At 48.4% G+C, this 22,435-nt stretch overlaps 1 protein-coding gene across 10 annotated transcripts in view; it reads right to left on the minus strand.

Moving 5' to 3' along the window:
- The window catches only part of LOC105186093 (Z band alternatively spliced PDZ-motif protein 52), a 41,597-nt gene extending 19,682 nt beyond the window's left edge, over positions 1-21,915 (minus strand). For 2 of the 10 annotated variants that reach the window (XM_019842769.2, XM_011146067.3), the window contains exons 1-5: positions 21,347-21,915; positions 2,757-2,908; positions 1,811-1,982; positions 1,500-1,636; positions 917-1,017 (exon numbers count right to left, since the gene is read on the minus strand). In XM_019842769.2, coding sequence (XP_019698328.1) covers positions 917-1,017; positions 1,500-1,636; positions 1,811-1,982; positions 2,757-2,908; positions 21,347-21,451 — 667 coding nt within the window. In that variant the 5' untranslated portion in view covers positions 21,452-21,915. Of the gene's footprint in view, positions 1-194; positions 358-916; positions 1,018-1,499; positions 1,637-1,810; positions 1,983-2,756; positions 2,909-3,327; positions 3,443-21,346 lie in introns of those variants that run through there. The other 8 variants (XM_019842777.2, XM_019842775.2, XM_025301401.1 and 5 more) reach the window with 6 other exon arrangements.
- Positions 21,916-22,435: the final 520 nt, after the last annotated feature.

A 22,435-nucleotide genomic window follows, 5' to 3' on the forward strand; every position in this document is an offset into this window, starting at 1 on the left:
AGATGACGTGAGTCCGGAGAATCGGAAATCCGCGCGACGTATCCGGTCGAAAGCACGAGCCCCGTCGTGGAACGGAATCATGACTGTCGTCGGGTATCGTCTCGCCTCGCCTCGCCTCGCCTCGCCTCGCCTCGCCTGCCTATCCGCTGAAAAATCGAGAGCGACCAGGACGCGTGTCCCACGACTTCACTTACACGATGAGCCTCTCGCATTCGGCACAGATGTTCTGTCCTGGTGGAAGGCTCGTTTGCGGCGTCGACGGCTGCTGCGGCTTCGTTTCTGGCGCCTGGACCGGCCTCAGTCCTGCCAGGGCGGGCGAGGACGGCGTTATCACGCCGCTCACCGAAATGGGCTCCGCTATTTCGCAAACAAGTTATCGTATCGACATGCAACAGGCCGGCTGACGCCTCTCGGTCCAGCCGATCGATCACCGAAGACCGCAGCGATAGACAACAGCATAAGTGTTTCGTATCGTTCTTCATCGCGGCTCTGCGACTGTTTTCTTTCAAATTTTGCGCGCGTTATGAATGCTCGAAAATATCGTCGTTGTTATATTTTTAATATAATTGTCATACTAACATAATACTTTCTAATTTAATCACCGCCATGATAATTGAGATTCACGCCAGTCGGAATCGCGTAAACAAAATGGAAATTTGGCGTTGCAAGATTGAGCGGTTATCATTGGCGATTGTTGAGGTTGTAATGAAATAGACTACCAGCCTCAACAGAAGATAAACAGAAGGTAAAAGAATGCACGAAAGTGAACGCGAATTCGGTGCACGCTCTTCGGTGATCTCGTACGTTTATGTACGGACGTTTTTAGAGAGTGGGAAACAAAAGAGAGTGGGCGCGTATTAATAATCCTGAACTCTTCCGGAAACGGAGTTAAAAAGTGTCGTCGAATTTTACTAACCAGGCTCTGGAGTCTTTGGTTCCTTGTCCGCTTCTTGGACCATTTTGAAGACCTCGCTGTTCTCGGAATTGTAGTTCTTCTCGTTCTTCTTGAAATTCACCCTGCAATATTCGCGTCGCGTGAGCAAAGTGTGTCCTGTCGCACGCTCGTCGACGCGAGATTATTGACGAGATCGATCACGATCAATTACGAACGCGCGAATCTTGTCACACATTTGAATGGAACAATGATCGCTCGCATCGACGAGTCACGACACGGAGCAGCATCGCACCCCGGCGATAACCGCGAGATTTGGCTGCCGATTTCGCTCGATAACTTTGCACCTTAACACATTGACTGCGCGAACGTGTCAGACGTACGTGCGACGGATTTTCCTCAAGAAGAAAAGAATTGTTTCTGCAGCAGTCGCGGATTGCATTTCCGTGAAATGCGTGGCCCGCGAAAGTCAAAGTGTTAAGGAGCAGAGCAGTGTCTTCAATCCCGTCTCATCGGTTATCTTTCTCTCCCTCCTCCCCCCCCTCCCCTCGTCCCTTGCCCCTTGCCCGTCCTCCATCCGCGGCTATATGCGGTTTCGTGATTTTACCCAAGGACACCTCCGGCAAGGACCTCGGCCTGGGCGGACAGTGTCTCCGCGATCGTCTCCTCGCTGTAGATTCCTACGGGGCTGTTGTACTGTTTGTTCACGATCGACTTAATTGGACCGTCGCCGGTGCCGTTCAGCTGAAAATTATTACGTTCCGCGGTTAAAGAAATAAATAATGGCGCCTGCTTTCCTCCTCTCTCTTTCTCTCTTTTACTTTCTTTCTTTTCGTTTTCGTGTTCCTCCTTTCTTTTTCCTTCTTTTTTTTTTCGTTCCGGAGCAGAGACGCGTATATATTAACGGTCGGTACTAACGAATGGCTTGGGGCTGAAATTGTGTCCGCTGCCGATGAGGGGTCCGTCTTGTTTCTTCGCTGCCAAAGAGGTCTTTGTGACGGGCGCGATGTTGGCCGCGGAGGCGATGTGCATCGGAGACGGAAGGCTTGCGGTCGCCGGCGTCACGTGCGGTTTCCAGGTACTGCCGCCTCTGCGTATTATAATATATGATCCGTTAAAAGACCGGAATTCGGCTACGGTTATGAACTACTTGCCGCGTTTGCGGTCTGACATTGTCGAGACAGCTCTACGGTAAAACCCTCGACGCGCCGCTAACCGCGGGAGTAAAGTCAACTGACGCCCGCCCATCCGGCGAGCAAACAAATCGGGCAATTTGCGAAAGTAGACTTTACCGCGTTTGTTTCGTTCGTTCTTGTTTACTCGGCTTGGAATTTTATCGCGACCTTCGTCTCGCTGACGATGAATCAAGACTAGGCGAGGTACATTGTTTCCCTTTCTCGCTTTCCTTAGCGCTTTCCTTATTTTATATCATATTAATTAACTGCTATATCGGATGGGTATATTTAAATTGATTAATTTATTTACATTTATAAGGTATATTAATATTAACTTGTGTGACGCACACACACACAGCTGCTGCTGCTGTATAAATTGAATTATTCCTTCACAAAATTAACGAGAGAGTAAGCGCGGCGCTTTTTCACGAGAAAGTCATCAAAATTTTCAAGCAAAATTTAAGGTGCCACTCCCTTCAATATTCAGACAAATATCCTAATAAAAAGTATTTAAAAGTCTTTAAATATTCGCTAGATATGCTTTTGTTGATGTTCGACCGATGATGAGCGATTCATCGACTTCTCTACTCTACTCTAAGCTGCTTCTGAGCTTGTTGCAGCAGCAATATTTTTAAATATCGCCGCCAAAATTATCCGCTTGTGCATTATGTTATATTGCTATGCGTCACCTTTGCACGGTGAGTTCGAAATTATTCCCGGCCTTGACTATGACATCTTGCGCGTCCTTGTGCCTCAAGTTGTACATATCGGTGGTGTTGACTTTGATAACGGCATCGCCAGCTTTAAGACCAGCAGCTTCCGCCGGGGAGCCGCTATTAACCTGCAACAAAAGCAGACTGACTCAGAATTGCGTGGGGTAGAATCTAGGTCGAACAAGCGGGGGCGTTGCACAATTTGGGCGTAAAAATCGTGTATGAACAATTGTTGAAACTCATCATCAGTGTCATCTCATGTTTTTGTTATAATAATATATTTTTAACTCGATCGTCGTATCGTAATTTTGCATAATTTTATACATTTCCATATATTTGTTGTTTTTATATGAATATGCAACATTTTTACTCGATAATTACATCACACGCAATCTTCGCCAGGAATTTTTACTTTATCCCGTAATTATATCCCGAGAAATTATCATTTTTCAACTCGCCGGTCGACTTGGCTTTCGAAAATTGTCCACGCGTGGTCCGACCTAAATTGTTCACCAACATCCGAGATTGAATCGAAAGATTGTCACACCACCGAAGCGAATCGTCGATCCTCAGATATGCAGCGGACTCTTATTGTCATTTGCTCGTGTGTACCGACATTTGCCGCATTTCTCAAATTAATTCATTCACGGCCGCGGTTCTGCGAAGAGAACGCTCCGTCCAATTAATTAATACTAAGTGTTAACGAAGAAGCGCGCTGTTGATCTACGGCGCTGGCGAAGAGGAAATCGAGGGATCGATCGGCGCGCAGCGACGGCGTTCGAGGTGCTCGTCGAGTCTCGGTGTCTATTTTTACAAGACACGCCGCCGGACCGGAGCTCTTCTCTCTCCTCTCCTCTCCTCTCCTCTCCTCTCCTCTCCTCTCCTCTCCTCTCCTCTCTCCAGTCCAGACTCCAGCCACTATATTTAAGTGCACGCGCGTCATTACGCCTCGAATGTCGGACACTGTGCATTCATTCACGTAGAGACACGTCTTCGTCGTTGTCGTCGTCGTCGTCGTCGTCGTCGTCGTCGTCGTCGTCGTCGTCGTCGTTGTCGTCGTCGGCGACGACGAGAGGACGGCCAACGAAAGGGAGTGAGGAACGTTAAGGGGAAACAGAAGCGGCGGCAAATGAAAAATCAAGGGCTCCTTCTTGCCCGATCTTTCGCCGGCGTGCGTTCTTATCGAGTTAATTACGAGCTCGAGTGCAATGATGACGATGAGAGACGGCGAGAGTGAAATCGACAAAAGGAGCTGTGTGCGCCGAGCGATGCGATCGCGACGACGATTAGCGGAGGATCAATCCGAGTTAATCAGACGTCGTTGTATTGTGAGGGACGGGGGTGTCGCTATACAAAATTTTATATCTTTTCATTCGATCTTTATTACTGCTTTCTAAATTTCTTGGAACGAAATTCTACTCGAGAGGCGGAGTGACAGCGACACAAAATTGAAGAGTGAATTCGATGAGTTCCACTGTCATAGAAAACTTAACTCTTTTTTTTACTCTCTAAACTTCCTCGAGTGAAATTTCTCTCAAAAAGTTTAGTGACAGCCGAATCACGCGTGATTTTTATCGACGAAGCGAATTTTTCGCTGTGAGTCGTCGAATGAATATTTTTACTCGACATTGAACGGTGAATTCGATGTACTCCCCCGTTGCATAAACTTTGCTTTGCAATTTCGCCCAACGTCAACGGTTGTGAGAACAATAAACGCGACCGTTCAACTGGTGAATTATCGGATATGGCAGACGCATTATTCTGTCATTGCAAGACGGATATGATGATCGAACAACGAGAGAAGGCGTACGGCGGCTCGTTATCGAGAATCGGACCCGATTTCTTCTTGACGGTGCTGGCAGCTTCGGAAATAATTAATGGGCTTCGATCCAATCGTAGGCGATTGCACGCCGGGGGGCGGGAAGGAGGGGCGGAGAGACTACTCTATAAATACGTCCCGTAATATATCGCCGTTATTTTTATTGCGAGTCGACTCCGCGCGCGACAGGAACACTCGTCCTCCCGTAAAACATCCGGATGGAATAGATCTTATTTCGTTCGTCTTCTTTACGAAAAGTGGGTCGCTCTGCTTACGGAGATAGAGAGAGAAAGAGAGAGAGAGAGAGAGAGAGAGAGAGAGAGAGAGGGAGAGAGGGAGAGAGGGAGAGAGGGGGAGAGAGAGAGAGAGAGAGAGAGAGAGAGAGAGAGTGAGAGAGAGAAGAAGAAAGAAATATGATCGGTGATGTGTTGTGCATTCTATAAATTATTCGAAAACACAACGATTATTTTCACAATTTTTTACGTACGTGAAAAAAATATTGTAAAAATTGCAACAATATTTTAAATGCAACAAAAAGTGCAACCGAATTTTTGTTTCTTCTTGGATCATGTAGAAATTACGATCAAAATTTATTTTATATATTTGCTTTGATATATCATCCGCATTTTTTTTATCGCAGAATTATGGTAATTACTCGAAAATATTTCATTGCGTGATATAATACAAACCAATAATTGTACTCTTGCATTCTCGTAAAACCGTATACTCGTGTTGGTGAGTTTTCATTAATTCTCATATGAATTCCGCGATGCCGACGAGATCGTTATCACGGTGAACAGCTTGGTGAATGTTAATTAACGGGTTTCGTGCGGCTGTAATTGTGGAAGTGCAATCTTCTGCTAATTTGCAGAAGCTGTTGCATGAAAGAGAGAGAGAGAGAGAGAGAGAGAGAGAGAGAGAAAGAGAGAGAGAGAGATGTGCTCTTTTTCACAGAAGATAAAAATATCCGAGATTACAAATCTCTTTGTTTTGACTCTTTCGCAATTAGAAATAGACGAAAGCCAGTTTGTTTGGAATTAAAGCAACACGTTCGGAATGAAATTTCATTCCAAGAAATTAGAGAGAGAGAAAGAGAGGGAGAAAGAGAATGTGTAGGGAAATGAAACCAATTCGAGGTATACATTTTGTCTGCCGTGCAAGTAGCAGAAAGATTGAATTATTTCGATTCAAAAGATTGAGAGACGCGTTGTCATACTTTTTCGCACTTTCACACGGAAGTGTTCATTAATTTCGCGCAACGTGAGCAAGAAAAATATGCACGTTCGTGTGATTTAGAAACGTGAAGAACACGCGGGAAATATCTAACTGGAAGAATTTTTCTAGAAGATATTAACGTAGATATAAATTTAGAATTACAAATTTGGAAAATATAAGCTTAGGCTTCGGCTCAAATGCGCGAAGCAATATGATATGTATATATTATGGTATATTATAAGAAAAGAATTAATACTAATATATTGGAAAAATTAGTGCGGTGAATTATTCTTTTCTGTGTCGAAAGAGACGTGGCTCTTTTGGGTGAACATTGAAAGGGACAGTAGTATCGTCGTCACATATGTGTGACGCTAGTAGAGAGAGAGAGAGAGAGAGAGAGAGAGAGAGAGAGAGAGAGAGAGAGAGAGGGGGGGGGGGTGGAGGGGAGGGAGAGAGAGAGAGCGCGTTAAGTAGAACAAATATACATACGAATTTATTGAACAAGAATGTTCTCCGTATGGGAGTCCGACAATCCGCTATTCGACACCGTGCCGTTTCCGTTCTTCTCGACTAGCCGGTGCGACGTCACACGCGCGAAATCGGAACGCGCGAGCTTGAGAGCAGTCTAATCTGCGCGTGTGTGGTTACCGCAAATAGAAGCTCACAAGCTTGCGTCATCGTCCTGAGCGTAATACCTAGTTTTACTGTTCGGTGCGTCTTCGATTCCGATAAATTCCGACGGTCCACACGACGGTACAGGCTCGCGATATCGAAATGACCCGCTCGTCGAGCGGATTTACCACGCGCGATATTCCGCGTGCGTTATGCACCGCTAAGTGCGGCAATTTTCAATTGAATCCTCGTCGTACGATAGCCAAGACTTGTCATGTCGCGACAGCACGCGCGATTAACGAAATCGCGACTGAACTGTTTAATCAACAAACAAATGGATGGGGGATGAGAGAGAGAGAGAGAGAGAGAGAGAGAGAGAGAGAGAAAGAGAGAACGCGTAACTGTGTCACATACTCGTCGGAGATTTACAAGCGATTTCGAGGGATCTGAATTATTATCGAGAAAACATTACTTCAGGCCGGAATCAACGTCCTCCGAGTCCTCGTCGACTGTTGAAAATTACGAGATTGCTGTGTCTTTCGGTTTTTAGCGGAAAGTTCCGTCTTACGATTGCCCTTTTGATTGCGAGTTTTCGGAAGTTCCAATTTCCAACTTCCCAGATTCGGATTCCTCAGAGCAATGCACGATTTGCGCGATGCGCTTCCGTCGTTTTTGCGCGCGGGAGCTGTTTTGCACGTCACGCGTTTCCGGGCGAGCGCGCGCACCTGATGGCGCATCTTCGGGCGGTCCTCACGCGAGGCGTCCCTTACGCCGGCGTCCACGAAGATCGTAGGGACGCGGACGTAAGTCAGGGTTAAGCCTGATGGACAGGCCGCTTCTAAAAATAGTCTTGGACCGGTCTAAAAATAGGCCCGCCGAACACGCACGGTCGTTACACGGCACGTACACTCGGAACCGAACTGCGGCGGCGGCGGCGGCAGCCGAGAGGTAGCGAGAGAGAGAGAGAGAGAGCGAGAGAGAGAGAGAGAGAGAGAGAGAGAGAGAGAGAGAGAGAGAGAGAGAGAGAGTGAACGAGGCATCTCGAGGTGCACCAGGTGCGGCAGGTCGCAGCGATCGTTCTCGTTCGGCGAATAATTAAGGCAGCGTCGATCTCAAAGCTGATGAATGGCACGGCGAGCGTGCGAAGGATTGCATACGTTTCGAGATGCGAGGATCGTTTCTCGCGCGCGTTAATACGCTCGCCGTAAGTCCCGGAGGAGTGAAACTCCGCTCGAGAAGTGGACTGACGAGCGAGTCGGTCGAACGGCTTTTCACTTGCAGACGAAGTGAATTCCTCGCTCTCGAATCGTTGAGTGAATATTTTTGCTCTCGGAATTGACAGATGAATACGAGGTCGCGCGCCGCGGGTCGCGGGTCGCGGGTCTGCGTCTCTCTCGACAACACACGCATAATACAGTCGCACTGGCGAGGTGAAGCACCGAGGCATCGGAATAAACGCAAACTACGAGACATTGTCGTGAGATGAATCTCTGTGGACCGGAGCGAAGTCGGAATGCATTCAACCTTATTAGACCCAACTTTTGTGACTCCCAGTGCTAGTTTCTCGCTAGTGCCTCGAGTCGAGTAAATTTTTTACTCATTTTGCCCGCGATCTCCCCTCTAAGAAATTTAGAGAGCAAGTCGCGCAAGAAATTACCAGCGGCCTCACGCGCGAAAGTCTCTTCCTCGTCCGCTCTCGCGTTCTCCTGTCCTCTTCCGCTGCCTCCAGGTGTGCCGAGCATAAAAAAGCGAGGAACAACGTAAACGACGTCGAGAAGTGTGATAGTGAAAGCGGCGGATGAATTTGACATCGGAGAAATGTGCGAGACCGTTCGACGTGAAAAAGGCGCGGGACGAACGGAAAGCCGACGAGAGTCGTGCGAGAAGGCGCGATTAACACGCACCGAGAATAACCCTTTCGCGTTTTAACGTCGAAAACGTCCCGGGCTGGAAACTCGAGATGCGCTCCGTGTCTAAAGCGAGATTTAAGACGCGGATATCTGAACGAATAAGTCCCCGGATGGCAGTTATTGCACCGAAGCGCCGCCGCCGCCGCCGCCGCCGCCGCCGTGCACGTCCGCCTGTCAGAATTGTTCTAAAAATAACCGCCGAATATGCGCGTCGCGCGCGTTTCCGCGCGTGTGTGTGAGCGCGCACACGTGCGTGCATACGTGCGTGTAGGTAGATGCACTCAAATGCAGTGAAACCGAGAGGGAGAATACACCAAGGTGTACGAGGTACGCATTCCAATGGGCGGGTTATCAGAGACGGATCCATCCCACCTTCCATGTTGGAATGCATCTGTGTTCTTTTCTCTCTCTCTCTCTCTCTCTCTCTCCCTCTCTCTCTCTCTCTCTTTCTCTCTCTCTCTCTCTCGCTCGCTCTCTCGCTCTCAGCTCGCTTAAACTTAGGAGGAGGACTTAAGCCCCGTTCATACGTGCGATACCTTCAAAAACCTCCGGCGCGCCGGCGAGACGCACATTCGCGCGAACCAGTTGCATTTTATGCCGGCAAAACGTGCAGAAACGCGAGATGCGCCTCTCGCGTTCTTTTTTCTTCCGCGCGCCTCGGCTTTCCTTTGTGGCGTGCGTCGCGTTGCGTCCGGAGGTGCAACGCTGGAACGCCGAGAGAGGCAGGCGCGTTGTAAGTTTTCACAATTTGGCTCGACGTCGCGCGAGGAGGTGTAAAAGCGAGCGAACCGAATGGCAAATCCAGCAGCGGTATCTAATTAGACTGTGGAACTTTCGTTCAACGACGTTCGTCCGAATTGACGTTCGTCAATTTTCCGCGGTCAACGCGAATGTCGTAATGTCGAGCGGGCGTACGTCACTGTGCGACGGTGTTGGACGTTATCGGGCTGTTGTGAACAATTACTCAAATTAACATAGAGTAAGTCGTTATGTTATCTCGATCGATTACCTTGATTTGAAATTGATTAAACTAATATATTATTTACCAAATCAGTTCAGAGAAAACCTGTCAGAGGAGGTGCTTGTGAATATCCCGTATTATTAATTAATTAACCGATTAATAATTAATTTCACCGACCGATTGAATAAATTTGGGTTCTCGACTTGTCGATCGTTTTGGTCAATTAAGATCTCTCGATCGACTCGATTAACGCCTAACACCGCTCAGTGAGTCATTGAGCATCGAGATCGGGCACGTCGATGCGGCAACAGTGAAATCAATGTTGAAACGAAGCCATGAGTTAAATACCGTCGCGGTCTCGCTGTGGTGGGAGAAATAGACAATGACGTCAGATCGAAATGATCGGTGCACGCACGGTCGACCAGCTCTTATCTTGTCAACCAAACTGTCCGTTATTATTGCCACGAGGGATAACAGTACACGCGTGGACGCATACGCGTGCGAAATCGCGAAGCTCTGTCTGTGAATCGCTGAATATCGATGACATCAACGCACGGGGAGAAACGTTACGCTTGCATCATCGAAAGCACCAACCGAATTACTTTCTTGACGCCTTGAAGCAGGTGTTGTTTCCTCGGAGATTTCTTCGCGTCAAATCCGAACGACTGAATTCTGCTTCGTGGCATTAGTCTTTAAGAAAAAATCGATCCAAAAAACATTACTCATCGGTATCAGAATTACTCTTTCGTAGAAGCATTATCGTTCTAAGACTGGATTTGTTCAAAGCTCAAACTTGATTGTGAGGGTGAATGTTAATCCGCGCGCCGATCGCGGATGCGCGTCGATAAGGAAACATCTCGTTTCCCTCGAAACGACTCGCTCGCGGAATCGTCGCGATCGCGTCTGGCGTATCGGAATGCCAGCAAACGAAATCGAGGAATCGGAGGTCAACGAGTGTGTGTGCGTGAAAGTGGATTTGATTCTCGGAGAGGTGCGTATGAGTCCGGCGCGGTGACACGTATGCCGGAAGATGTCTGGAAGGAGCTCCAAGGGATCGTCCGGTATGAATTCCAGATGACGCGAGTCGCACTTGCACTTTTGTCCTCATTAATACGCTGAGAATATATACCGAGAAAATCTAATTTTAACTAGAAAATATCATTTCCGAAATGGTAATTTTTTTTTTTTTCAAGAATGCGATTATATTCGTATGACTCGAGGAGCACGTCGCGGTTCTAACGGGATAACAGTGTTACTGCTACGAGCTGAAGCGCTCGCAGTTATCTCGCGAAGCGGAGCGCGTAAGATCGCTTTTTGCGAGTACCGCTGCGCGAGTGCTTGTTTGCGCGTAAACGCGGCTGAGTTGCTCGACGAAGAAAAAAGATATCAGAAGCGCTTTTAGATATTCTCTCTCTCTCTCTCTCTTGCTGGACTCATCGTATCGTATCGTAGAGATTCTTCGGGCATTTAAGCTAATATTTGTATACGCGGCCGAGCAGCGTGCGAGAGGGACGACGTCGACGTGAGAGCACGTTCCGACGTTCGCGGATGAATCATACGTGATGAATGAATCCCGATAGCACCGGGAATGCTGGCGAGGTGATGATCTCATGTCAAAAACTGGCCATAAAAATGATGAATGATTTGTCATGGGTGTACTTAGCGCAAACTCAAGCATAAGTTAATCACGACGGTGATTTCATCCCTGCTGGACTGTCATGGTCTCTCACGACGGGAGAAGGACACGACATCGTCTTGAGTAAATTCTAATAATTTCTTGTTTGTATTTCTATTTCTCTTTCTCGTCAATCCGTGTGATAAACAACGGTGTATCGTAAGAGACACGACACTTTTACATGTGGCGATGCGCAAGACGAATAAAATTGCTGTCGAATATAATTACCGCTTACTAGAGTGTAAACCGTTTCGCAAGCAACCGCGCGTCTGTCTGCTTGAGGAGATAAAATGATGCACACAGTGTTCGTATGTGTCATCGCGTTTTATCAATTCGAGGTGAACACTCGGACAAGAGGTGCAGGGAATTCATCCGACATCCGACATCCGACATATTTGAAGACTACTCTATACGACAGATAAAGTCTTTATAAACGTCCTCCGCGCGACAGATAAAGTAGTCTTTATCTCGCGTGAGCCAGTATCGCGCTTGCGACGATATCGGAAAATTGTTATCATCGGCAAATCGCTTGTTGAAAAATCGGGGGCAAGGGAATTTCGCGAGCAGGCGCACACATTCGCGCGGAACGATCGCTCGGCCCGAGAGAATTTCTCGGGGATCGAATGTGCAAGTGGCGGAGGAAGTTCACCCTCGGAGAGCCCGTAGACATTGCCTTCGCATTCCCGTAGGAGTATCGACGAAAATCGGCCGGGTGTTTATACGAACGGCGCGGCGGAGATGTACGCGGACTGCGGCGCGCGCTCCACTTTTCACCGCGACGCGAATTCGCGCGTACTACGCGAATGTATATATAGTCCGCGCGCGGTTGGACTGTCCACCGTCGTAATCGTGACACAACCGCTGTGATGGGGGTGTCGCGTTACCAATGGATTCGCGAGGCGGTGTAGGCCGCGACAAACAAACGGGAGAAGACTGATTTCTGCTCCGACTTTTGGCAGCTTTCCCACGACCGCCTCCCACTATCCTCTCCTCATTCTCGAAATTGAATCGACGCCGATTGCGACGGCGCACCGAAATCTCCGGCCTCGTCATCGAGATACGATTTCACCACCCGCCAGTTTTCCGCCTATTCGCGCAATTTGATTACTCTTCCCCCCTCTCCCTCCCTTTATGATCTATCCCTTTATGATGGCTGATCGATTGATTATTTATTTTTCTTTACCGCTTTTCGCTACTCATCTATGTGCGTTCACGACAAACACATTTTATCAATGTTACGTTAAATAATTTAAATTCATTCCCGCTTTCTTATTATGCACTTAAAGCCACCGTCAGTCATCAAGATTAATTCCTTCTCACTTATTATCACATTAATCTTAAAAGGGGACAATAAAACTTAACGACGCAATTTTGGGTTCACATTCAACGGCATTGCTTCGCGGTGGGATTCTTTCGCCTCGCAGCTACGACCAGCTACAACAATTTGTTTTGCTTTTTCTGCCAGCAGGAAGCTCATTTTCTTCGCGACAGCAAAGACAGTTTGCTAGGAACACAGAGAGAAGAGAATGAGAGAGAGAGAGAGAGAGAGAGAGAGAGAGAGAGAGAGAGCCCGGTCTGGGGATATTAATAGAGACCGAGGGGCCCGGTGGCGAACGCGCGCCACCGAGCTTACTTCTGTGGATATAAAAATATCGCTTTTATTTCTCACCGCGGCGTCTCTCTCTCTCTCTCTCTCTCTCTCTCTCTCTCTCTCTCTCTTTCTCTTTCTCTCTCGGGAGACGCTGTGACTTTTTCCTGCTCTCGTTCTTCCGCTGCCGTGCGCGCCGACATACACCACGTGTCCCGATCTCTCATGGAATCCATACTGTCTTTATCTCGCGCGTGTCGCGACGGGCGTCGCTAAAATTATGGGCTTGTGAATTAGTTTCTCGCAAGAAGATAAGCCAAGCATCCGATTATAAAGATAAGTCAGCTCGTGTATGTCGAAGGGGCATATGAAGCGGTTTCAGGCGCGATTTCATTTAATTACCTTGCAATCTCGCTCGTTCGAAATTGCGATATACGTTCAATTCATTTATCGATGCTTACAAGAGGTTGATGAGTTTGAAGTTGTTATGATCAGCTTTGATTGCTGATTAATTGTTATTAACTTAATTTAAAGTTATTATTATTATTACTGGTATTATTATTATTATTATTACGATCATCATCCCCCCTCTGTTGATGACATCTTCGTCTATATCGCGGCTGCTCGGAATTTTCTGTTTGCACTTGAATCATCGTCGTACCGTGTGCAATGTCGTCCCCTTGCAATCCTCAAATCTCGCAACGCGAATATCTTCACAAGAGTCGAGCCAAGACACCCACGTAACGCGAATCCGTCGTCCTTACCTCCACCGCCGCCTGTTTCCTCCGTTTTCTTCTCTTTTTCCTTTTCCTTTTCCTTTTCCTTTTCGGTTCTCATTCCGAATCATCAGCCGGCCCGTATGGCCCGCATGGCCGGCCAAAAGTCTGACACTTTTCGTTCAAGCATGAGATTCTCGTCTTTCATATCGCTTCTCGATTCTTCCATCCTGCAGGTCATCGAACTGCCCTTCTCCCTCTTGTTCTTTTTCCATCTATCTCTCTCGCGCTGTATCATGCGTGGCTTTCCGCAATGTAAACAAATCGGCTCGCGAGCGCCTGTCCGTTCGTCACCCTCGGATCACTGGCCGCTCGATTTTCTCCATTTCAGTTCTCATTTAACGCGACAAATGCCGCGCTTCGCGGAAATCCAGATCCGACGTTTCACGACGGCCCGTCCGACGCTGCTTCGACGTCGTTCGGCCGAATTACGATGCGCCCACCCGGTACGCCAACACGACAGCCACGAGCATCCGCTCGTGTGTGAGGAAGAGGGAGAGATCCACCCTCGCCTCGCGATCCGCAAACAAATCGCGCCGCGATTCCGCTCAGCATGTACGCGTAAACAGAGCTAGCGGTTTGTCCGAAGGCATAATTTTAGACGACCGAGTCGTGTGTGATAGGCCGAATGCTCGAGCCGTTAGAAACCATTTTCCATGCTTGTCCGATAAGCGCGACCGATAAGAGTCGATCGGCGCTGGATGAGCAAACTTTTCTATCGAAGACAAACTTTCCTCTCCGGGGAGAACGATGTACGCGGCGGTTGGGGCAAACGTTAACAGAGAAGCGAGACGAAGTTATAAATAAGTACGTCTATCAGGGTTTGTCGGATTCCAGCAGGATTTCGATTTCTCCCTCGCGCAGAACAAGAGGAAAATTTCGTTTAACGAATCGATCATAAAGCTGATTCAGCGCATTATCGGACATATTTGTCGTCTGACTCAGCTAACCTTCTCTGTCAGAGGTGGAGTCATTATGCGGTTTAGGTGAACCACCCAGTTTTAATAGTTGAAGAAACATTCGTGTCGTACATAACGACTCCGTTTCGGTCTCGTCGACAACTTTTACCGCTGGCTAGAATTTGTAGTCTGAATTTTCTCACGATCCCAGCTCGGTGTGTGTCGCGGTTTACTCGACACGCCTAATTCTCACCTAACTTCGAGTCCTCAGTTCCCCTCTTTCAGTGTAGATAAATTGTCTGCACGTGAAAGAAAGAACATGTTTCCGACACGCAAGGTCCGCGATTTGACGGAATTTGGCGGGTCACCAACGATGCCATCAGTGCCGCCGCGCATACATCTCGTGTCCACCATTAGTGGAGAGCGACATTATTTATTTATGAATCTTCCGATTTAATCTCGAGAGACGGAGAGAGAAAGAGAGAGAGAGAGAGAGAGAGAAGGAGAAAAAAAGAACCTTGTAACTTTAGTCAACGATAATTAACTCGAGCCATTTTTATTCGCTGCTCGCGCACAGAGTTCACGAGAGCTTCGTAGAGCTCCGCTATCTCGTACGACCTCGTTGGTTAATTCATCGTTCTAGCCGTTGTTTTGCAACGAAAGAAAGTTCACGAAGAGAGTACACGCCGCGACACGCTGTTGTAACTCAGCGCGACTAACGCGCGGCGCGACCTAACGAACGAGCGAGCAACGCTATCACGGCGCGCGAGCGAGCGGGGCAAGGTGCTAGCTTAGCGACTTCGTTAAAATTCCGTTACACGCATAACGCCGGCACAGAGTCCGGCTTAATTAGCGCGAACGGCGCGCGATCATCGAGGCTCGAACGCGCGTTCGCGCTGCTGCGCGTTGATCAAGGTGGAAAATTCCGCGCAACGCGAGTCAAGGCCGAGTGCTCTCGTTTCCCTCTTTTCTCTCTTTCCTGTCTCTCCTCTCCCCCTGCACCCCCTCCCTACACGCGGAGTCTTTCACCTGACCGGTGACTCTTTTCCCGCCCGGGAAAATTCTTATCGTCGCACGGCCGACGGCCGCGATCGGTTAACGACAGTCATCATTTATGCCGAGTCCTTCCCCGACCGTGATAACGCGACACGTATGCGCCGTTTCGCCAGCGAAATATCGCGTAACGCGAACGCGCCCACGCTCCGACGCCGACGCCGACGCTGACGAGCGCAGCGATGCACCGAGCGGAAAGCTCTCGTAGATATGAAATCTCGCCGAGAGAATAATTCGCGGGGAAAAGGCGCGCCACGACGATTTAAGGACCCACCGAGAGCGTGTTTGACGTGCCGGAGGTCGACTTTGCTTTCGGCGTGGTCGGATGATAATGAGATTCCGGAGTTAATGACAGAGAGAGAGAGAGAGAGAAATAAGACGCCAGACGGCAGAGATTTCAAACAAATTTAGTTAGTAGACGGAAGAAAAGATAAAATAAAGATAAGACAAATAAAATTAAAAAAAAAAGATCATTTAAGTCAACCGAAATCTCTCAGCGACACGCCTCGTGAAACGTCACGATACTTTGATGAATAAATAAATTAAGGCGTGTCACTGAGAGATCTTGGTTGACTGAAATGACTTTATCTTTTTTATTTATTTTATTTATTGCGAATTTTGCGGCAATCGGGATATTAATTTGCAATTTACATTTGATATGAGCCGGTCGTGAAATGCGGTGGCAGATGGAATCAAATGGAATTGCGAAACGATTTGTTTTACGTTTTCATTCCGTCGAAATTTTTTCTCCGGAGGATTTTGCGTTGGAGAGAACTTTACGTCTAAGATACCGTCGGAAGAATTTGAACCTGCCGATATTTGCTCGCCATTCCTTTGTCGCAGGCAGAAGCGGTATTTTTGTCACTTTATCCGCGACTGCGGCCGGCCCGTGGAAATATTTATCGTCGCGATGACGGACGGACCGTTCGCAAATTTTGCCGTAGATCATAAAGTCCGCTAAACACCTCGTCGTTAAGATTTTTCCTACGCCTTCGGACGCGTGTCTAAATATTTTTCCGGGGCCGACAGGAATCGCTTGATTTCTTCTGTGGGATCGCAGCAGATGTCCGCGACCGCGCATTATTTATCCGTCGAATGCGTCCGAACGGGACGACGTCTCCGTCGTCTTCGTCGTCTTAGTCTTCGTCTTCGTCGTCGTCGGAATCGGCGCCTCCGTCGTCTCGCGAGCGAGGCCCAACCCGGCTCGCGGGTTTCGCAAAGGCACCTTCTAGAAATAGAACGCCCAAATAATTTGCCTCGGATTACCAGCGACGCCGCCGGATCTCTCTCTCTCTCTCTCTCTCTCTCTCTCTCTCTCTCTCTCTCTCTCTCTCTCTCTCTCTCTCTCCCTCCCCCCTCTCTCTCTCTCTCTCTCTCGCCCGCTCGCTTGCTATCGGACATTGCTCATTTCCTCCGTGCGCGCACTTTCCTGATTTTTAAATCTCCAGTCTGTCGCACAAAGTTCACGCACGATTCAAGTCCAGGTATCTTTTAGATTTAGCATGAGGCATGCGCTGCGTAATCTCAAATAAAATTATTTATTTCGCGCTAGAGAGTGCCACCGCGCGAGCAGTAATGCTTCAGATGCGAAATATCTCTTTCACGAAACCGAATCCATGTTGAAAATATCGGAGGAAAAAATGACTCATCGCCAGCTCGTTTCTTCTCGCTTGAATAAATCTCTTATTGATTCTTTATTAACAGTTGCTTGATCTTCCATTAATCTTTTATTAATTTTTTACTAATCTCTCATTTTTATCGTACGTTTTTATCGTCGACGACAGATTGCACAAATCCTCTGGGAACTTTGATGACGGCAGCATAAATATTTCTCTTTGTATTGCGGCTCGTCGTGCTGTCAGTTGACAATCTTTCATCGACAGCTCGAGAGGACAATACACGCCCGGTTAAAAGTCCGCGAGGTTAAAGGGTACAGGCGGGTCCCACGGCTTCGCCGACGGCTGCTGGACAGCTTATCCGCAATCGGCGCTTCGAACTTGGCCTTCTTCGTAGCACCACGTGCTCCGTTTATTTTACGAGGTCGCAAATACGGCGTCCGGCCGCCCCCGGCTTTCTCAGAAAGGAGAGAAATATGAGTCCGACAGTGTCAAAACGCCCTCCTCACGACCTTTCCTCACTGAAAGACTCTCCGATCGTCTCTCCGATCCTCCGACTCGTTCGCAGAGACTCGGATGACTCGATAGCGAAGTCCGCACTCGCGTTTTTCCGACATTTAAAGAAAATTATCCGAATTCTGTTCGCCTCCTTCTCCTCCCGAATAATTCCGATTGTTTAAAATAGTTTCGACGCAACTTTTGCGCGTCTTATCGAGACGTCTCGCGATTAAGATTCGCGAAATCATCGGAGAACGCCATGAGAATCCAAGGAAACCCGAGAAGGAATCTGTCGTCTTTGATATTCGAACTGCAATGGCCTTCCATTTAAACGCGTTTCGCGGAGAGTGAGTCGATGCGCAACGTACGCTCGAAAATGCACGGAAAATCCTGTGTCGCCACATTCAGATATAATCGAAAGTCGCGTCACTCTTTCTTTTGGTGATGCCAGCAGTGAGAAAGTGCCAAATGTGAGAAATGAGAAAGTACGTGCTCTCGAAACAGTTTTCGGAGCATTTTGCAAAATCGCTCAGTCGGTCGCAAATGTCATATCTCGCCTACATTTATTTCTCGCCGCACGTACTTCGCAGAGATTCGGGATGCCTGGATATTATCTCGCTTCTGACGTCACCAGCCTCGAAAGATGGTCGCGACGGGAATTTCTAGTTTTCCAAACGTAGGAAAAATAGCGTCTATTTTTGTGGAGATCTTTAGGAGAGACACTTCTGTGTACGTTAGAGACGCATCTCTCTCTCTCTCTCTCTCTCTCTCTCTCTCTCTCTCTCTCATGACCTTTTCTTGAAAATAAATATAAGTATCAGACATATATATTCGTAAAGTAAACATTGCGTTAACACGAGACGTGGCCCAAGAAAGATAACTCGAATAATAATTCGAACTTTTGAGAGCGTGAAAGCAACAGACGGGACAGCCGTGACGACACGTTTCCCGTTGTCATCGACGACGGAATGTTCGCGCGGAGAATTACGTGCGACTTCGGGACAACATTACGCGAATTTTGTGACAGTTTCGCGCAATGTCGCCGTCGCCGCACGACGACATTGGCACTCGCTGACGACGTGCGTCTTTTAATAGTTTATGCCTTTATAATGACACGTAATCGCACGTACGCGCTTGTTTGCGAACGCGAGGCACACGAAGAAAGCGCGAAGAAAAATCGCGCGGGACATCTCGCTCGCTCTTGCTCTCTCTCTCTCTCTCTCTCTCTTTCTCTCTCGCTCGCTCGCTCTCGCTCTCTCGCTCTCTCTCTTCGTTCGCCAAAAGCTTCTCGTGTTACAGCGTCAAGCATCGCCAAAATACGGCGACGACGACGGCGGCGACGGTGGCGGCGGCGGAGGCGGAGGCGGTGGAGGCGATGGCGATGGCTGCGGTGAGTTGGGCGTTTCGCACGTAGTTGGCAACGTTTTCTGCCGATGCGCGTGAAATAATTTGGCGTTTGCCACCGGCTTATGTAAGCCCAGTTGCGTCTTTATAAATCGTAATAACAAAACATGCCCGCTCGTGGCCCGCCCATGGCCGCTGCTGCTCGGCCGTTGTGAAAAGCGACGAGGAAATGGCATTCATATCGCGAGGAAAGCTTCATATTTCGTTGAGATGTTTTCTCTCCCGCCTGTCTCAGGCCAGAATTTGGAAAACTCTTGAAAAACCTTTCGTCTCGGTTCGGTTGAAATGTCGATAACACGAAATGAAGAGCGAAGGATAAATCGGAGGAAAGGCGATGATAATAATTAGTTTTTCAGTAAGTTCAATTTCGATTATTCGGCCTTTGGAATTTATCCTCTTTTCTTTTTCAAGACGAATATCACTCATTTTTTTTAAATTTAGAAATCGTCATCGAAACTTCAGACAGCTGTTCTGATTTTGCATTTTTTGGTGTCGGATATATTCGGATCGCTTTTGAGATATAATATTACGCGATGCATTTATATTTTTTGTATTTAACAGATATTTTACTGTGCATAAAATAAGAAGAGACCTCAATCTTCCTACTAGCCGTTTTTTCCTTAGCTAGTAATTTTGGCGCTTAGATTTGTACATTGCGAAAGAGACTGGCACGTGCGCGTTCTCTCTCTCTCTCTCTCTCTCTCTTTTTCTCTCCGTGTGTGTGTCGAGTATCAACTTCAGCCTTTGATATAGATTTCATTTCCGAGGACGAGCTGCGGGATCTCGTTTGCGTTTCACTTTCATCTCACTCTTGCTCGGAGCTCGTTATCGTTATCCGCTTCCGCGTAGCCCAGATCCGTGGGCTCAAGTTGTGTCGTTCACACATGTCGATATAACGAGCAACTTGGATACAAATACACATGTAAACTCTGCGGTCACTAGTTCGAGAGGGAAGAGAGAGAGAGAGAGAGATTTTCATGAAATTTGAATAACAGGAGATCGTCACGCATTTGCAACCGCGAAACATTTTTGTTGCGTCGACGACTGTCAGACGAGAGGAGAATACCGATTGACTCTCGTGCTCAATGAAAATTCATTCCGTTCGATTAGTTGCGACAATTGATTGGCCTCCCGTGATTGGCACGCGACCGGAAGATGCGAGCGACAAGGTAATCGAGCGGATTGAAACGAGTCTCGTGACAATTTCACCGTCATGATATCGCGCTATTCGTTCTCTCTGTCGAACTGTTCGACTATCGAGAGAGGCGTCGTGGAAGCGTACGGCTAGGAACCGTAGATGAAAATAGCCATATAAAACATCGCTATATATAAACGGCCGCAAGAAATATTTTTACTACCGTTTCTCCGCCTCAGTCAACCCAAGATCCGCCTCGAGCGCCTCTCTGAAAGCGCTCCTTCAGATCGAGCCTCCGCTCTTCTACGATACTCTTGAATCGACAAATTCTGGGGGCCCCTTTTTTCCAGACGCTTGTGGGCACGTTATAAGTACGTCCTCATGATCCCAGATTTCATTCTTCTCGCACGAGCGTCACGTGTGACGTTTATTCGGCTTTTGGGAATCGGGAAAGTGTATCTAGCGTTTAGAATAGGCTGCCGAATCTTGCATTCAGAGGAAATGACGCGGAGAGTCGTTAAGGAATTCCAACAAAGTCATTAGAGAGACAGAAAGAATTGTCCATATCGGCTGAGCTCATTATCGAGACGAGAATGCACATTTCGAGAGTCTCGGTCTCGCCGTCACGACGTATTTCCGCGCGGCGTTATTTGATAAACGAGGCACCTGCCGCCTGCCGCCGCCACGCGTTGGAAATCGCGCGAGCGCAGTCTATTTATCGCGACAATGAATAGCCTCATTTCACGACCGATGCGCGAGGCAATTCCCCGAGTATTCCTCTAGCGCCATAGTTTCTTCTTTTTTTTACATTAAAACACTCCGAGGTGGCCATGGGCAGTCGTTGAACCGCTTGATTCTTCGGCGGCGATTTTACGAGTCGGCGAAAATGGAGATTTGCGGAGGCGACTGTTCCGGGCGGAAGTGTCATGTGCGAGGAATTTGCCGCGATACGCGTTCTCGATAACGCGAGGCGATAAATTTATCTATTACTGTGCGTATTTGGGCCGACAAGTTGTGCTTACACGAAATCTGTGCGATGACAATAACGTTTCGGACGTGCGAGGACGTTGTGAAAACTTTTAAGGACGCTCGCCGCCGTCACGTGCCGTTTCCGCTGGAGCTGACAGGACGATTTCTCCAAGACAGATCGCGCGCTGATATTTTCGGGAAAGGCACGATTGAAACACTACTACTTTACATCGATAGATGAAACGTTGACGAGAGAGCGATAACGCCGTTCTCGAGGGGAAATTCGAAAGTTCGCGCGGAGGAACCGCGCGTGTTCGCGAACCTGCCGAATTCTTATCGAAACGAATAAAGTCGCCGGAGATAAACGGATAACATTACCGGAAGATCTCGCGGCGTGGAGACAGAATTGACGCTGAGGCGGCGCGGAGGGACTCACCTTCTGCACGATGAGCGGCGTGCCGAAATCCTTGCCACCCTGCAGACGGAAGCCCCATGGGGAGCCGTCGAACCTGGACAGCTTGACGCTGATCAGCTGTGCCATATCACTGCAGCCTGAACTCTCTCCGCTCAAGTGTAGCGGGGCGAAAGCGCGCGAGCCGGCAAACGGAGATCTCGGCGAACACGATTGATTGAATCGCGAGAAGCGGCAGAGCTAGTTTCCAGCTCGCGAGAGGAGAGAGACGTTACTTCGCACGTTGCACCACCGCGACGTTGGCCCACAGACGACGACGGCGACGGCGACGGCGACGACCGTCTCGAGGTAGTTTCCCGCGGCTTTACGTGGGCTACTTCGCACAGAAGGGGGGTATGTGTCGCGTTCTCACCGAGCGGAACGTGGCGGGCACGTACGTTCCTGAAGAACGCGCAAACCGGAGTAAAGGTATAAGAGGCGCCGAGGACGGTCAGTCGGGCAGCGAGGCCTCGTCACGCGATTCGAGACGCAGAGGAGGAGTAGTATGAGCGCGCGGAAAGGGATGGAACGGAGGGAGACGCGGCGGGAGGGAGGAGGGAAATGCCACGACCGTGGTAGGAGGCAGGTGGCGGGGATGGAGAGAGGGAGAGGAAGAGAGAGACAAATTTATTGTGTTCTCGGCGGAATCTCCCTCGAATAACCCTCGGCGCATACCGGCACCGGGATGTGACGAAATCCCATTGGGACCACCGGATGAATTTTAATTGCATCGATGTGTCGCATTCGCACCTCTGCACGTGCCAATCTTTGAGCAAGCTGCCGGCCGGGAGGGGGATGTTTGGTACTTGTGACTGGATGTTGCTGCATAGTGTGCGTGTATGTGTGTGTGTGCAATGTTAACGCAATGTTGCTGATACTGATAACCTGTGTGGATGAGCTGCTACCGCCGCTTTGCCGCTTTGGAACAAAAAAATATAGATTTTCTTTTCCAGTGTGTGTGCAGTGGGAATAACACGCAACTTCGCGTTCTCTCTCTCGCTTTCTCTTTCAAGATTTCGGAAATTTTATTTAACGGAATAATATGCTAATTATCTGTGCATGATACGTTAATCG

This window comes from Harpegnathos saltator, unplaced genomic scaffold, assembly GCF_003227715.2.
Source record: "Harpegnathos saltator strain DR-91 unplaced genomic scaffold, Hsal_v8.6 scaffold414, whole genome shotgun sequence".
Lineage (NCBI taxonomy): Eukaryota > Metazoa > Arthropoda > Insecta > Hymenoptera > Formicidae > Harpegnathos > Harpegnathos saltator.